General features: G+C 40.1%; 1 protein-coding gene across 11 annotated transcripts in view; it reads left to right on the top strand.

Moving 5' to 3' along the window:
* DENND5A (DENN domain containing 5A) overlaps nt 1-17,821 on the top strand; it is a 61,466-nt gene that overhangs the window by 37,450 nt on the left and 6,195 nt on the right. For 5 of the 11 annotated variants that reach the window (XM_064425462.1, XM_064425460.1, XM_064425466.1 and 2 more), the window contains 13 exons: nt 269-503; nt 943-1,093; nt 1,714-1,807; nt 3,750-3,857; nt 4,772-4,903; nt 6,401-6,553; nt 7,378-7,485; nt 9,682-9,766; nt 11,126-11,210; nt 12,527-12,655; nt 14,904-15,025; nt 16,580-16,725; nt 17,359-17,477. In XM_064425462.1, coding sequence (XP_064281532.1) covers nt 269-503; nt 943-1,093; nt 1,714-1,807; nt 3,750-3,857; nt 4,772-4,903; nt 6,401-6,553; nt 7,378-7,485; nt 9,682-9,766; nt 11,126-11,210; nt 12,527-12,655; nt 14,904-15,025; nt 16,580-16,725; nt 17,359-17,477 — 1,667 coding nt within the window. The remainder of the gene's footprint in view (nt 1-268; nt 504-942; nt 1,094-1,713; nt 1,808-3,749; nt 3,858-4,771; nt 4,904-6,400; nt 6,554-7,377; nt 7,486-9,681; nt 9,767-11,125; nt 11,211-12,526; nt 12,656-14,903; nt 15,026-16,579; nt 16,726-17,358; nt 17,478-17,821) is intronic. The other 6 variants (XM_064425468.1, XM_064425469.1, XM_064425470.1 and 3 more) reach the window with 3 other exon arrangements.

The raw sequence follows: 17,821 nt of genomic DNA, 5'->3' as shown, positions 1-17,821 counted from the left end.
GATCCTGTTGAAATTTTTAGGAGATGAAGGAAATGCTAAAAAGACAGTTTACCAATTATTATGCTCTACAGTAGGTGATTGTCCTGATGCTGAACATTTTATACAGACTGTCTGTTTTGGGGATAGAATTGATGTATATAATAAAACCAGGCTTTAAGTGGCACCAAAGCACTCTCATACATCCTTGATCAGAAAAATTGGTGCTTCTGGTGGATGTGTCTCTCTCTTTGCAGACTCCCAAACACTCTTATCTCTTCTTGTCTCTTAGGCTTCTTTCTTGTCTGACCAGCCTGAACCTTACTTGCCTTTCCTCTCGAGATTCCTGGAGACCCAAATGTTTGCATCCTTCATTGACAATAAGATTATGTGCCATGATGAAGATGACAAAGACCCTGTTTTGAGAGTTTTTGATTCCAGGGTGGATAAAATCAGGCTGCTGAACGTCAGGACGCCGACCCTGCGCACATCTATGTATCAGAAGTGCACAACCATTGATGAGGCTGGTAAGGGCCATGAGGCACTTGCTTGACAATTAGTGCAGCTGGTCAGTGCTGTTTGTTGTAGACATTAGATTAAGTAATGATTCATGCTTTGAAACCTCAAAAAAACCAGACCAAAATAGCGGAGATGTAGAACGTAATTGGGGGGCTAAAAGTTTTCTGTGATGTTGAGATGTGAGATGAAATTAATGTGAGGTAGAACTTGAATGTTTTCCTGCATGCTTGGTGTGTGAAAGATGTCTGAGCTTAAGAAGATAAATGTTTTTCTCCTTTTGATGGCATTTTTTGATGTCAGAAACACTCTTGTACTAATGTCCTTGTTGAAATCAGTAAGCAACTTCCACCTCTTTCTTTAGTTTGACATCTGCTTTTAATTGAAGATATGTGATTATAGATACGTGTCTGATTAAAACATCTTAAATTAACCTTCTTACTATTTCAGAGAAATCTATTGAATTAAGGCTGGCAAAAATAGATCACACTGCAGTTCACCCACACTTGCTGGACATGAAAATTGGACAAGGGAAATACGAGCTTGGATTTTTTCCTAAGCTTCAGTCTGATGTTTTATCCACTGGCCCAGCAAGCAATAAGTGAGTAAGCTAAGGCAACAGGTGCTGAATCTTGGCAAGATCTGTAGAACAGCACTAAAGCAGAGATCTTAGAAAGCAAAGTCAGTTTTGGGGTTGTTTTTTCCAAGTGGGAGCAGATCAGATGATGTGGGGTGGGGTTTTTGCTATGTTTGTTTTGTTTGTTTTTTTTTTTTCTTTTTTAAATACAGACTTCTTGAAGCAAATTTACTGAAGAAAGCTCTCTTATGTTTGAGATGATAGTTTGTGTACTTGGAGTTACTTGCAATTATTATCAATATAAAAGCAGATCCCCTTATTTGATCTTATGTAGGAACTAGCAAATATTTTAGGCTATTTTCTTATAAAAACCTTGGAGGAGGAGGGGAAATGCTTAAATTGTCCTTGGAATTGTGACAAAAAAAGGAAAAATACAGAGCAAATGCATGTGATCTAATATTCTAAAACATGTTGGTTGCCCAGTGTTCCAGAGATTCTTTGTGTGTGTTCGCAGCTGCGCTTTGGCTGACGTAACTGATGTCAGCATGTTGAGAATGTGTAGAATGTATAGAATAAACTGGAAACCTCTGATTGCCCCTTCCCCTGCCTCCTGACACTTGGCTGGTGTTATTCCCCACGTGTAGGTGGACAAAGAGGAACGCTCCTGCTCAGTGGAGGCGCAAGGACAGGCAGAAGCAGCACACGGAGCACCTGCGTCTGGATAATGACCAGAGAGAGGTGAACATTGCTCAGCTCTAGAGATCTGATTTTTTTTTTCTTTCCTAATGGCCTGAGAAATGCTCTGCAACCTTTATGAAATGTCTAGACAGTTACTTGCAGTTCGTGTCAGCTCTCCCTTAAATGTATTTAATACAAATGAAGTAGCAGACCAAAAATACTTAATTTTCTTATTATAAAAGTTATGTCATTTTTGCCCCCTCTCAGGACAAAATTATTTCATCCCACATATAGGAGAGTTCTCTGAAAATATAATCACATGATTGCAAGTTGTTCTACCTTTTCTTTTTTCTTTTAAAGGGGTTGTGTGGGAAGAGGGCAATTAATAGTTGTCAGCCATCTATTTCCCATGTTTGAATAACTTAGTCACCCTGTGTTTCTTTTGTGTATTTGGTGGAGGAAAGATAACCCCCTCTAGAGAGGGATTAATGTCATCTTAAAATCAGGAACATTGCCTTTTGGCCTAAGTGTCTTCTGTAGACCATATAAAAGCCTTAAGGTGACAAAGTGAGAGGCAGCCTCATTGCTGAGGTGAGAGTGTGAAGCCCACCCAGACTGTCACGTTTGTGGCTGCCTGTTTTTGCACAGTGCAGTCTGATGCTGATTTACCCACCTTCTGAGCTGATAAACATCTCTCACCACTGCTCCTGCAGCTGACACAGTTTTTCTTTGTGGTGAAGTGGTTTTGAAAGATCTGGGTGAAGTGAACTAATTACAGTACAGTTTCTGATTCATATGGTACAGACAGCAAACTGTTACACCAGGTGTTGATTTATGGGTAATGCCAAGAATAGACTGGCTCAAAATATTAGAGGGTTTTTGTTTGTTTACAACCCCAGAGTTTTGCTTTTGTTTGTGTGTTGTTCATTGGAAACAATATTATCTTGCCTTGTTAAATATCCTTAGAAAAGCTTAGTTTGGAATTTTAGTAGTCTTGTGTGTGTTAGGGTAGTGTTTTGAAACTCAGGTGTGTTTGTTCAGTTCATGCTTTTATGGTAGTTATGGATTTAATTGTCTTCCTAGTGTACTCAGTTCTGGAATTTACTTACTGGTTTGTTAAAATTTTGTGGAATTATAGTGTCATCTCTGTCATCCATAACCATGTAACAGAAAAATGTCTGCATAATAAAAAACCTCTACGAGTAGTTTCTGGCTTTGACATGTTCCATATGCTCAGCTAACTCTAAAGTGCTTTTTACTTAGATGTAACAGAAATGAATAGTAGTTGATTTCTAACCTCATTACTGTGCTAAACAACACAATTGTTAAAGCATGTAAACTTCTGAGATAATTACAAAGGCAAAAATCTACCTCTGGGCTCTGGGGTGTTTTGTTTGTTTTGTTTTTTAACTGATTCCTCACAAGTTCATTTGCTATAGGAGTTATTCTGTCGCAAAAGGCAATAAATATCCAAGGAATAAATATTTTGAAAGACGTGCTCAGCTGGGGGTACCAAGTGCCAGTGGTAGGGGTGCTGTTGTTTTAGGGGTGTATGCTGTACCTCTTTGAGGACATAATGGTGATTGAACATGGGCCCCTGCTCGGGGTGCACCTCAGATTTCCACAGTAAATTTGAGAGTGGGGTGGGAGCTCTTCTGACATGAGCACTGGGGGTCAGGCTGAGCAGGAGGTGCCAAAAAATTGAAGCTTTGCAGCAGCCAACAAAAATCTGTGCAATGGAGACTTTTTACTTGCAAACATATGTGCCCAGTGGAGGGCAGAGTTTACATCAATCCACTGATTTAATACCATCTTTTCTTTTTTCCTTTCAGATTCATTACTTACGAATTTTTGTTTATGTTGAATGCTTGGGACTTCTGCATTGTATTATGTCTTCACTCTTTTCCTTTTCTGTTTTGCATGCTTGCTTTTATTACTTCATATGTCTTACCACTTTCACTTTACATCTGCTTGGCTTTTTGCTACCAACTTATCCTGCCAGCACCTGGACTTTTCCATGTCAGAGCTTCAGTTGCAGTTATGTTTAGACTGGGACCAGCATGATTGGCCCTTCATGCCCTCTATAAAATCTGTGTCAGAGCATTATCTGGTATGTCCAATGCACAATATGACTGTAATCATAGTTCTGGATAAAGATGCATAATCAAATGTATATTATCATAGCTCTTTAGTGCAAGGCCAGGAGAAGGTGGGGTTTTCCTTCTTTGTGTTTGACAGATCTATTCACTGACATTTCAGTTGGTCATTATTTCAATGTAAGCTAGAGAGGTTTCCTGTTAATTTTATATAGGTACTAATCCTGAGTGTTTCATCAGTGCCTGTACAGGACTTTCTTTCTATCACTAATTCCCAGTTAGCTGTGCCCCAACCAACCTGTGATCACCTGGCTTCCAAAATATTCGTCATACCACTCTTGTCTTTGGGGTGAAAACAATGGCAACTCCTTGATGGCAGTAATAGGAGCAGAAGTGCTCTTTCAAGTAGAGTGGGTTCAGGAAATTATTTTTCTCAAAAATGCAGCTGGTTCACAGCTGAGATATGTTGCTATCATTTGCATTTTGCAGCTGCTTCCTGAAAGAGGAAAGTTTTCTTGCAGTCCCCATGTAGACCAGTCTGGCACTTGAATACTCTTGGTCTGGGTAGTTTTTGCAAATTTTTATTTAAATGAAAAAAATAAAAATACAATTGGCAGTGGTGCAGGGAGTAGCTGAATCTCTATGCATCTGAATATCCTTGGCAGTTTGTATTGTGTTTTTGTAATTCAGCAACATGTGTTCTAATACTGCGTAGACAATATAAATGGGGATTTGACCTCTGGTGAAATAGCACTTTTATGTTTCTCAGCCCTAAATAATGCTGGGTAAAAAGGGGCTTTTTCTGAAAGAGGAGATCCTTTGCTCCTCACTCCAGAGGTGTGGGTTATAAAGATAAATTTACCTTTTTCTCTCAGCCATGTAGTCTCACTTGCACTTGTGTCTGTGTCCATTTTCTCCCCCAATCCAGAAATACATCCAAGAAGCCAGGAACCTGGGCAGCACCATCCGGCAGCCCAAGCTCTCCAACCTCTCTCCATCAGTAATTGCACAAACAAACTGGAAGTTTGTAGAAGGCTTGTTGAAGGAATGCCGAAATAAGGTAAAAAAGAGAATATTTCTGCTCTCCTGCACCTCATATCCATCCTTTCTGGACCATTTTGTACCCAGTTGTTTTGAACCCCCCCACTTTTCTGCCATCTGTTTCTGCTTTATCTCTATAAGGATTTTTGCACGGTGGTGAGAAATTAATGTAGAGATAATGTATTCAGAAAGTCTGCAAGAAGCAGAGACTTTGTCAAGCAGATTTATGATACAGATTGAATATTCTGAAGGGTCTTTACCATCCTGCTGCCCAAGTCTATTATAGCACATTTCAGTTATAACTAATGAGACACTGCTATTTCAACAGGAGTGAATAGTCCAAAAGAGAGGCTTGTGAGGAAAATACAGGAGCTTTTCTCATAACTCCATTTCTGAGGAGTACAGTTTTAAGCACTTAACAAAGAAATTTGACATTAATTTGTAGACATGTTTCACCAGTATATATTTGACAACATATTAATCTGAAGTAAATGTTAATGTTTATAAAAATACAGCAAAGAGAATAATTATGAAATAGACACATTCTTGGCTAAAGTCAGTGGAGATACTGCAGTAATTATATACAACTTTTCATAAAACTCTAATATGTGCATTTACTTCTGATTTCACTTTAGGAACTGTCCAAATAATCCCCATTCCTTAATAGAGGCACAATAGATGGTGAAAGTTTTTGAAGATAGACTTGGCTCTGTGACAGTGAGAAATTGGCAGAGGGAGTGAGGGGGAGAAGCAGCTAGGGACTAACTTGGACTTAATTTTCACCAAGACTATGCAGAGGTGCTTAAGGGAGTATTCTTCATTTGAAAGTGAGTCTAGAATAGGAACAAAGATGAAAAATTTTCTAAGAGATGAGTGGAACTGATGTCCTCACCATTTTTTCCTCCAGTTGGCTGTATGATGAATATATTGTGACTGGAAGTACTTCAGGAGCTGGTGAAGGCTTTGTTGGCCAGTATGAAATTGTGCACAGTTTAGGAGAATGTGGCTCGTGGGGAAGCTCAAGAGGTGCACTCCAGAATGAGTTTGGTTTAATCCAAATGCCCTTCTGGCAGAGCAGCATCTCCCAGGAATGACATACCTGTGCTGCTTGGAAACACTTGGGTGTATTCACCTCTCCTGGGAGGAGGTGGACAAAGTGTCCTGCATCCAGTAGTCACCAAAGTACCCAAGATCTGTGTTTTGGGGCTTGCTGCTGAGCATCCAGCTTGTTAATGTGTGACCTGCTGTTCCCTTTGTTGGGGTTACACTGTGGAGGATGATGTGCCTGTTTGCAAACCCTTTTTTAGAAAAACAGATGAGCACTGTTGCTGTCCTGGCTTGAAAACCAAGGATAAAAGAAAGGCAGTTCTGCACTAATGCCAGAAATACATATATACAGCCAGTTATTCTGCAAAACTTTCTTAGCATGTACTTCTTAATTGGTCATTTTAAAAGTGTAAGTGATCTTGGAAATTCCTGGGAGAGATTTACCTCTCTTTTGTCTTGTCTTTTTGAGACTAAGAGGATGTTGGTTGAGAAAATGGGTCGAGAAGCTGTGGAGCTTGGTCATGGTGAAGTGAATATCACAGGAGTGGAAGAGAACACCCTGATAGCCAGTCTGTGTGACCTCTTGGAAAGAATATGGAGCCACGGCCTGCAAGTCAAACAGGTGAGGAATAAATATTCCTGTACATTGCAGAGCACACTTTCCTGAAGCTGTGTTATCTGTTCCTCTCTGCTTTCAGAGGACACCTTGAGTGTGTATGTAGAGATGTTAAAATACTTGTGTGTCCTGCAGTCTTGTTTATGTCAGGTCCTACCCCCTGTGTGTCTCCGTGTTGTTGGATATGTGCAAGTGTACCTGTAGTTGTGTTCCACAGATGACTTCTTGGAAGATTCTCCATTTAACCTGGGGTTTTCATTTGGTTTGGTGGGTTTTGGTAGTTTTCTTTAATAGGATGATAAAAAACCCCAACTGTTGCTGTGTTCTTAATATTTTTGTTAATGAAGTTGCATAGGCTACAAGGCAGCCTATCCTAAAGGTGCCGTCAGTGGGAATGGGGGAATTTTTTTCCTGAAGGATAATTTAGTACTTCAAAGTAACAGTCTTGCTGTTTTGGTTCTTCCTGGGTAATGTAGGGGTACTTAAATTATGGTTACAAGATCACTAGCTAGAGGTGTTGGGGTTTTGTGTGAAATTAATAATTGTTTTGCTGTTCTGTTTGGAGTCACTTGTGGGACAAGATGGAGTTTGGAGGGCCTTTACCAACTTTACTCCTCCTTTGTTCAAAGGAGTAGCAAGGGTGGAGAAGATTATAACTTCTTTTTTTTAAAAGAATATATATTCATAATCCAGACAACTGTAATCCAGTATCTCTGTTCCCAGCAGCCAAACACCAGTGTTTAACTCTGCTCTCCTTCAAACTATACAACAGTTTTCTATGTGAAGATTTATCATGTGATTCTCTCCCTTCCCTCTTGTATATCACTTAGGATAGAAGCTGTACTGCTTTCGTCTTAGAAGACAGAGCATCAGCATACTCTGCTTCAACCCAGATTTGGGCCTTTCAGAGCACCACCAGACGGCCAACCCTCCATAAGGTTAATGCTTTGGATTGATTGCAGATGTTGGCAAGCAGTGCTGAATGGTGGAATAAATACAGTGGTGGAATAGAATAGAGGCCTGATGGAGGAAGTGCAGTGTACTCACAGTATGATCCAGAGTTTAAAATAATAAAAAGTAAAAAAGCACCACCAGTTCTCTGTGTGCTCTGGCCTTTATGAAATATGCAAGAGCCTGCTGTTTCATACATCGATTTTATTTCATTTTTCAATAATGAGCCAAGGAAGACTCTTCTTTCTCAACTGACCATAGTAATGAGGATGGCTTTCCTTCCACCAATCCCTGCTTCTCCCTCTTCCCTGCTGATGACCCCAGTAGTCCTACATTAGCTACCTACTGATTTTTCCACATGCAAAGGGAATCCATGCCTTCCGTTGTCCCGAGCGATGCAGGGGACTGTGATGGAGGATCTAATGACTGAAATGGTCTGGACTTTCAGAAGGCCTTGGTTATTCCCTTGCCCATTCTCTATCCCACTACTTTCCTTAGGCTGTCTTCCTTCCCCTTGTAGATCCAGCTTGCCTCATCATTGCTATTTGGTGAAGTTAAAGGAGAGGTCCACGGTGCTGGAGGAGCGGGCAGACACTGCATGAGTCCTCACATTCATCATGGTTGTTGGCATCAATTTGCTGCAGGACCCTTTGTTGCTGCTTTCTGTGATCTGTTGCAGTTCTCCTTGCCATGGCAGCTGGTTGCTGAACACTAGACTGTGTGTGCATGTGTGTGTTTATTGGGAGAAAACACAGTTTTGGATGTAGCTCTTTGCTGGGTGGTATTTCCATGCTCTTTTTTATCTGTTTGTAATAAGACTTGCAGTTTTGGCTTTCCATGTTGAATCTGTCAGGTACACACAAGACACAGTGGATTTTTTTTATATCCTCTCGACTGAATGCATATTTTTAATAGATTTCTGTCGTCACAGATGTTACAGACACTCTAGGATTTATTCTTCTGGAGGTGTGCCACTTCTGGGATAATCCCTCATGGTCAATAGTTCATTATGTCAACTGCAGGGAGCTATAGGATGGAAATGGTTAGAGATTTTAAAATATAGTTTAAAAAAGAAAAAAGTAAAATTGAACTGTCATTACTGCACTTCAGGGAAGGCACTTAGATAATTTTAGGTGAAATTGATAGTGTGGAATTGACAACTATTGCCTTACAGTCATGGCTTCTTTCTGCACAAAGCTGTAAATCAAAATATGGCCTTAAAATATGATAGCTTTTCTGAAATGCAGAATTGCTAAATCTTTACTGGGATTTCAGGTTAATGCAGTCCTTTAGGAAGATAAGTAATACTAATTATCTGTAAGTAATTCCAGTTGTTGTGCCATAGAGCCTCTGTTTGCTTACTGCTGCTTTTCTGCAGGTTTGCAAGCTTTTGGTTTATTATGTGAAATATTTTATGATGAATCCAAGAATCTTTCCCAGTGAAAGATTTTCTCACTCTCTGCTTTAAGCCACTAGGGGTTTAAGAAAGCAACATAATGAGCAAGGTGCACCTTTTAACTTCATATGATGGATTTATCTTGGCCTAAATATTACATCCCAAATTCTGACTTTTAAGTTGGTTTTACAGTGTGTAGAACTGGGTATTTTTGCTGATAAGCTTTCACTGCCCTCCTTATATTTTGGGATATCTTACTGTGTTTGCTATTATGCTGGTGCTTTGCTGATGAAATTGAGGGGAATCTTTAGAGGTTCTAGAAATGGCAGCATTTATCCATAGCCCTAAATAACCCTGAGGGGAGCAGGGCTTGGCCTGGGTGAGTCTTGCTCAGGCTGGCTCTGTGTCCCTTGTCATTTACTGCTGGAAAGGCAGGGAGAGACCCACAGGACAGGTCACAGCCTCAGGTTTAAAACTCAACAGTGTTTTACAAGCCTTTGGATGTTCTCTTGTCATGGTTATGAACTAAGAGGGAAGCAGTTCCATTGACTTTTTCCTGTTTCCAGAATCGTTAGATCCCAGTAGTCTGACTCTTGCTTTTCCTTCTCAGCCTCTTTACAGCTCCCACTTTTGTCTTATTTTTGTTTTTTACCATTGGGTTTATAGGGAGAAACATCTTTAAAACAAGTTTTTGTCATGGCTAATACTTTCAGTGATGTTTCAGACTTCTTTTTTTTTTTTAATTCAGCTGGTAGTGATTTCTTTAACTAATGTTTTTTAATTTTAGGGGAAGTCTGCTTTGTGGTCTCATCTGTTACATTACCTAGAAAACAGACAAAGAAGAACCACATCAGGCAGCTTCAGTACCTCAGGTAAGATTGGCATCTGCTGGAAGAAGATGATTAAAAGCTGTGAGTAAGAGCTGCCTGCAGATTTACACCAAGCAGAGTTGTTTTTTTCCCTTTGGAAATACCCTTCACTCAATATAACTGAATCAAATATTATGGCTACTACAGATTTAATAAGGGCCCGGTGTGTTGTCTCAGTATGTTTTATGGAAAATAAACTGGTTTGTTTTGTGCTTGCTTGTTTGGGTCTGGGATCTGACCGCCATGCTAGTCAGAAACCCAGAAATAGCTGGTGCTTCAGAGATAGGCTTTGAAATGGGTTGCTCTGGTGCCTCATCCTCCATGAGACACACAGGCCCTGCATGACTGGCAGAGGAAATGATCTTATGGGTCAGGGTGGGAAACAAGTGTAAGCACAGAAAATTTTGTTGTACACCCTGAAGTTTTACATTATGGCTTGAAAAGCAGCTAAACAGGAGGCTTACTATTAAAAACTTCAACTGGAGAAACATATTTTAATTTTTGTTGGGTCAACTGTTGTAGTAGAAGCAATATTGTGCATAAGATTCACTGATAATATATTTTTAGGATTATTAATGTAATTTTTAAACATTTATTCTTGTGTCAGGTGGGGGCACAGCATATAGATTTGGAGAGAGCAATGGCTTTGGGGGAGGCAGTAGTTATTTTTTATTTAAAGCTGCTGTAAGCAAAGATTTGAGTATTAGTAATGTGTACAAGATCCTGTAAGCAATCAAAACCATAGATTTGGAAATGTTAAGGTCTCCTGAATGTCCCTTAATTCATAGTGTATGAGAATAAGTCACAGTCAGTTCTATGCTTTCTAACTTGAGATTGAGGGCAGGGACTGTATTCAACATAGAACTTCATTCTGGAGTTTAATTTGGAAAATAAAAATAATATTGCTTGAAAACCCTAAAATGTGATATATAAAAAGTAGTGGTGCTACAGGAGTGTGCAGAGTAATAGCTCAGGAAGCACAGGGTGTGTGGTGTACTGAGTACAGCATATTGACACTGTTCCCTGGTGTCAGCAGTGCCACTCAGGGTTACTGCACAGCAAGAAAACAGGGCAGTCATTAGAAAATAATACTTGATTTCTGTGTGTCTTAAGCCATTTGATGTCATAGCAATTTCAGCTGCATCTAAGCTCAGTGATGTGTTGGTGCTCAGTGTGCGCTGATCTGTGGAACCATCTGTGTCGCATGTTAGATTTTCATGTCATTTGGGGTGGAAATACACCACACAGAGTCACCACTGGTACAAGAGTGCAAATTGGCATTAATTCACCTTCTTTTTATATTGATTGTAGAATCTTTAGATGGATTTCTGTTAACAAGAAATTGTTTTCTTCTCAATCTAGGAATACTTCTTGATTCAGAAAGACGAAAGTCTGATACAAGTCCAGCCATGTCACCTCTCAGAATCTCTCTCATCCAGGATATGAGGTGAGTTTGAAGTGTTAAACAACCCAGAAACCCCCTGAGATTTGCACACTTGTTTCTGTGTCTGCTGTGCTCCATCCTGTGCACTTCAGGGAAGGCACTTAAATAATTTGAGATGAAATTGATAGTTGGAATTGACAACTATTGCTTTACAGTTGTGGCTTCTTTCTGCACAAAGCTGTAAATAAAAATATGGCCTCATAATATGACAGCTTTTGTGAAATGCAGAACTGCTAGATCTTTACTGGGATTTCAGGTTAATGCAGTCCTTTAGGAAGATAAGTAATACTAATTATCTGTAAGTAATTCCAGTTGTTGTGCTAGAGAGCCTCTGTTTGCTTACTGCTGCCTTTTCTGCAGGTTTGCAAGCTTTTGGTTTATTACATGAAATATTTTATGATGGATCCAAGAACCTTTATAGTTTCATGCAGCAGGAGGGGGCTGTGGGGAAGGAACCTGTTGAACTGTTTTAAAGTAGATAGTTCAGCATTTTCATTGACCTTTACAGAAACAGGTTTAATACTGAGGAGCTTTTATCTTGTCAGAACTGTTAACTTATGGAAATACCATGACAGAGTTTTCATATTTTTAACGTTTTGTGTATTGGTTTATTCCACAGAGGTGTGGGTGTAGTGTTTGAGTGTTCCCAGTCATTGCTGAGTTGGTTGTGTCGTTCTGAGTCCACTTTTGCTTCTCAGGGAAGAATGCAGTTTAAAGAACTGGTTTGATCTAAAGAATGGGTTTATCTAACATTCACTACTATAGTGTAAATAAAACTACAACTTCTGCCCAATGCCCTCTTTTCAGTACACTGAAACAGCAATATGCAGAACTTCTGAAACAACCTTGGCAGGATTTGCCTTTTCCTTCTTTTCCCTTGCAGCATCCTTTTTTTTCAGTAGAGAAGAGTGAATTGAGGATTTGCCTGCCTTATTAAAATATACCATTTGTGCCTTGCGTGCAAGAAAAGCTTCTACTGAGCATGCAAAGGCAGTGTTTAATTTTCCAAAGCATTCAGCCATAAATATTGCAGAGATAAGGTCCAGAATGAGTCCTAAATCATGTGAGACAATGGGCCTGGTTTAGAATTTTGTAAATAGGGCACTGCATTTGCAGATATTTCCTTTTCAGGCTCTTATTCTCTTTGAGCTAGATTGCAGGGATTTTTTTATTGTGCTGAATATTAAGGTGATTATGTTTCTTTTTCCTATTATTTTCCTATTATTATTTTGTGTTCTTTAGAAAACTTCAGCTGAGCTTGGTTCAAAAGAGCTGTCATGCTTTGACAATACCAAGCATGTCTTTTTCTTTTATTCCAGGCATATCCAGAACATAAGTGAGATCAAAACAGATGTTGGCAAGGCCAGAGCCTGGGTTCGCCTCTCCATGGAAAAGAAGTTGCTCTCTAGGCATCTGAAACAGTTGCTTTCAGATCATGAACTCACAAAGTAAGATGGGTTATCTTGGGCAAAGCTTTTTAAAAAAAATTAAAATTTGTGTGATTGTTTGGTTTCAAAAATCCAGGAGTGCCTATTTTTGCATCTGCTTAGCAATGTGCAGAAGGCATGGAACAAACTGGCCTTCCATGTGTGTGAGCTGTTTGGGAATCAGGACTCAGTGCTGGGGTTCTTGACATGTGTTTTACATTTATATCCTGCTCAGCAACATAAGGTGATTTGCTTTCATAATAATCACATACAGTGTTTACTGTGTGGAAATTAAAGCCATAGCAATTGTCGTTAACTTTAATTGAAGACTTCTTTCTGGACACAGTTTAACCTATGCTGTCTGCTCTTCCTTCCCTCTCCTCCCACTCACCATCTTCCCAAGAATTCTTCCCTAATCCCCCTGAACCCCAGCAGCTAACTATCTGATATTTGCCCTGCCGTGTATTATGTTGGACTTTCTGATGAAGCTGTGACCTTCAGTGGATAAGGAAAAGCTGAAGGATGGAAGGAGGACAGCTAATAAATCCACCTGTATGTCCAAGTTAAGGTTAAGCCTCTCCAGTGAAGCCAACAGTTTGGATCAGGTTAAATTTAGCAGTGCTTGTCCCATGCAGAGCACGTGCTGTGAGAGGGCTTTCCACACACCACCACACTCCATACACCCCCACAAAAGAGAAGGAAAAACCTCTTTTTACACTGGCCAGTGTACTCTTCATCTATCAGGCAGGTTCTGGTTCTCTGGAACAGAGGGAGACCGCAGCAAAAGTATGTTTAAAATGACAATGACAAAGGACAACTTGCACAGGATGACATCAATTCTCTGTAATCTTGTGTGCTTTGTGCTGCATATTTAGATATCCTACTTAGAGAGCTGTTGTAGGCAGTGGGGTTTGAAAGTGTGTCCCACGTGTTTTTAGAGGAAGCAGTGCTGATTTCAGTGAGGTACTAAAAGTAATGATGCAACTTCTGCCATTTTACAGTTAACAAGATTGTGTGTTGTTCCTTTTGAAGCAGCTGTTAGATATTTTAATTATCCCATTCTATTTACTTGATATTTGTCAACACATGTAAGGAAAATGTTACATGTTTGGTTTTTTCTAGTCTGCAAAGGGAGCAGGGAGAAATCATATCTCCAGAGGTCTTTGTGTGCCCGGGGAAACAGAGGAACCTTACCCACTGAAGAGACAGGAGAGTACATAGCCTGCCAGGCTGTCAAACATGTGATTCACATTGTGCAAATGCAGCACAGACATGGGCACCTGTGAGCCTGCTGTGGCTTTGCCACTCTTGTGGCTACAGGCAGGTCAGGTTAATTGAAGGCTCAGTCTCTATTTTCATTAAACATTTCCTGTCAGTCTCTAGTGTCAGGTTTGTTATATGAGAACATGCCTGTATGTTGACTATCACTGGTTTGTTTTGCAAATTTCTGTCTTGTGACTTGCTGACTTTTTTGTAAACTGATACCTGAAATTGAGGGGAATTGTCAGCTTGCCCTCCTGGCAGGAGCAACCTGTCCATGGCTGGGTCAGCATTTCTAATACCTAATTCCTGCATTCTGGAGGGTTTAGAAATTGCTGCAGCATCAGTTGGATTTTGATATATTTTGGCATGCTCTTCTTTTATGATTATGCCCAACACTTGTAGTATTTATTGGTTGCCACCTTTGCATGCCTGTCATTTTGGTTATGTCAGGAGCTGTGTACTATCAACACTGAATTATTCCCTGTATTAATGTGCAGGTTGCTGTAGACCCTGCGTGTTCAGCTATAGCCAAATACAAGCAGATAGCCCCAGTTTTTGCCTTATGTCCTTGGAGAACAGTCTTCTGTCATACATTATGTGCTGGAGAGCTCTCCCATGGCACCCTCTGCTCAGAAGTAACTTAGGAGAACTCTCTTCACTTCAGTTCTGTCACTTTACATGGTTAAAAGCAGTCAGAATATTTTTCAAGAAAGTGCAAAATTCCTTTTCCATTTTGGGGTGTTTTTGGATGGGAGAAGACCCTTAAACCAGCTGTTACATTTGAGGGGTGGAAGATAATGAGATCTGTGCTTCACTTTGGAGATGTCAGCCTTGCAGAGACTCAGTGTATCTTGGCACACTGAAAACTCCTGACTCTCCCAGTATCACTTCTCATTTGTAATTGCCTGCCCATTATTCATAGTGTACCTAATAAATTTGCACAGTAGAAAACATTTTACTGGAAGCATCTTGTTACTGTGACAGATTATGTGTTTTGCTTTGTCAGAAAACTCTACAAGCGTTACGCGTTCCTCCGCTGCGATGACGAGAAAGAGCAATTCTTGTATCATCTCCTGTCATTCAATGCTGTGGATTACTTTTGCTTTACCAATGTTTTCACAACAATCTGTAAGTATTTTTTTTCCCTGCAACTCTGATTTCTAGATTTGGTTGAGTCCTTGTCCAAAATTCTAAAAAAATTCAAAATTCAAATTCTTCACAATGAGCAACATGCCCTAATGTTGTTGTTCTGCTTTTTTTCCCCTGGGATCCATCTGTATGTGCTGTATTGGTGTTTCCATGATCTTCTCTGGTGGCCAGGAGTTTCTGTTTCTGTCACTTTTGTTTCTAATTTAGTAAAATACATAGCTCTAGTAATTTTAGTTGGGGGTGAGTTCTCAGCTGAAATTTTTGTGGTGGGCTTGTTTGCATGATACTAAATAATCACAGTATGGGTTGTTCACTATCAAGGTAAGAATATTAATGCATGCTGGGAATTAAAACAAACCTTTCCTTTTTTGTGCTCAGGCTACTTTGCTGCATGTCTGTCTCTGGGTTTGGGGTAACAATGAAATGCCTGTTGAGGGCTGCATCAGAACTCCTCAGCATTTAATTTTCCCTTCTAGTTGTTAAAAAGATACCCTAGAGAAACTTTTAAGCTATTGTTGATAACTATAACACTTGGCTGTGTCACAGAATTCTCAAAGATCTGTGTGCCTGCTGCCACACATCATCACTGGGAAGGCAAAATAAGGAAAGACTTTAGCAAGGCTTATGAAATTGGGGGTGGGTGAAAGGCTACCCTTGGTGGTGTGTTGTGATTCACACTTGTGTGTATGAAAGACAAAGCAAACAGGCATCCAAGCAAGAAAAGCTTTTGGTCTTGCAGGCAAGTTCTGGATAATGTGAAAATCTGGTCTGCTGGATGCAGTTCAATTGTCACTTACTTTAGGACTATCAGCACAGAAAATAAAAAGGGAAACACTTTAATTCATTCTTAAATGCTATGAGCATTGGGCTTTTAAGAAAACCCAACCACCAAATGCTTTCTCGAGGGCACTGACAGCTGAGGAGATGCTGAGGGGGAAATGCATTAAATGCCTCAGCTGAAAAGCCCTGACTGTAATCTGCTTATGCACTATGAAAGAAGGGCAGAAAGCCAAGAAACACAGTGACCATTGAGAGAATTGGATTTTGTTATAAAAGGTTGGTTAACAGAGGGCTGGGCAGGAGATCCTGGGTGGTGGAGAGCATATGCCTTGAGAATCAGAGGAGGGACTGCAGCTCAGGTGATACTGCATGGAATTACTCACAGGTAAACCAGGGGACCAGAAAGCATTTGAGCATATGTGTGGTGCTATTTAGAAGGGAAAAAATTAGGATTAGGAAAAAAGGATTACACTTATAAGAAGGCATTATTCCATCCAAATTTCTTTCTTCACTTGACACTGTTCTGCTGTCAGCTCTCCTACTTAGTGGCTGCTGTGTGTGTGTACACTTCCCCATTGTCAGTCGGTGCTTAGTGTGCAATTGTCAGCATGATTAAATGGAATCTCTGATGTTCTTTTAACGTTTCATGGTACTGCAGTGCTGTTTGACTTATTTTTTGCCCCTCTTTTGACTAAAGAGGTTACATAATTATTCTTCTTTGTTTTTGAAGTTTTCTTTCTTTTGTGTTTGCAGTGATACCATACCATATATTGATTGTTCCCAGCAAGAAACTTGGTGGCTCAATGTTCACAGCCAATCCTTGGATCTGTATTTCGGGGGAACTGGGTGAAACAGGAGTCCTGCAGATTCCCAGGAACTTACTAGAAATGACTTTTGAGGTTTGTATTACTTCATACAAAACCTGTTTTGGATGTTCTGTTTGTTCAGTTTTAAATTTTCCCCTTGCTGTACCACCTTGAAATCTGAAAGAGTGGCAGATGTGTCTGTGCTCCTGGTCCAGTGGTGTTTTTTGTATTGTCCTTCACCTGTGGAATGAATGTGGAATATCTTTGTAGTTAGTCACAGATAGTTTGTGCCTGTGCACAAACTAGCACATTTAACCTATATTTAATAACATGCAGAGCAAAATGACTGACAGTTCCTTAGTGCAAGGGATAGACAAGACTGTCTTTATGTTACAACTGTGGGAGGTGTCATATCCTCTTCTGTGGGAAAACAAAGAAGTGATTCTGCTCTGATTTCTGCATGTGTGTTGTGTTCATTGGGTAAAATTGAATTGAAAAATCTAGTTCAGCTGATGTGCTCTGTCCAGATCAAAATAGTATTTAACAAAACAGGCAAAACCAAAAACAAGTAAAGCAGCCTACCACTAAAAAGCCCAGAACCAACCGTGCAGTCAGAAACAGGAACCACATTTCTGAGTTTCTGTCTGAGCACGTTCCCTAACAGTTTACTCCCACAACATGCTGCTTTCTTTGTTTCCTCTGACGAACTCTTTGTTTAATTTGCAGTGCCAGAACCTGGGAAAACTGACCACAGTGCAAATAGGACATGATAATTCAGGGCTGTATGCCAAGTGGCTTGTGGAATATGTTATGGTCAGAAATGAAATAACAGGGCATACTTACAAGTAAGTATCATCCTGACATTTCATATGGGGTAAGTAGAACTCCTGCAGGGAGCTGGCACAGTAGGGCTTGTTTGATTAGAAAGGTCTGATCTCCTGGGACTCTGTGTCTACAGTTGCCTCGACCCGAAGGCTCAGAAAGATTGTTTGGCTTCTGGCATTAAACAAATCCTGGTTCTCATTAATTCAAGCAGGGTTTGCAGTTTGCAGATGTTTGTGTCTCATATCAGACTGTTGGTGGAGAGGATGAGTTGACTGTTGTGCAGCTTAGAAATAATCTGCCTTGACCCAAGCAAGAATCAGCAAGTCAGAGCTTGCTGCTTACCAAATATAGGTGGTATTTTATA

This window comes from Passer domesticus, chromosome 6 (assembly GCF_036417665.1).
Source record: "Passer domesticus isolate bPasDom1 chromosome 6, bPasDom1.hap1, whole genome shotgun sequence".
In the NCBI taxonomy this organism is placed as follows: Eukaryota; Metazoa; Chordata; class Aves; order Passeriformes; family Passeridae; genus Passer; species Passer domesticus.
The sequence above is the reverse complement of the archived record's forward strand: the minus strand, read 5'-3'. Positions and strand labels throughout refer to the sequence as shown.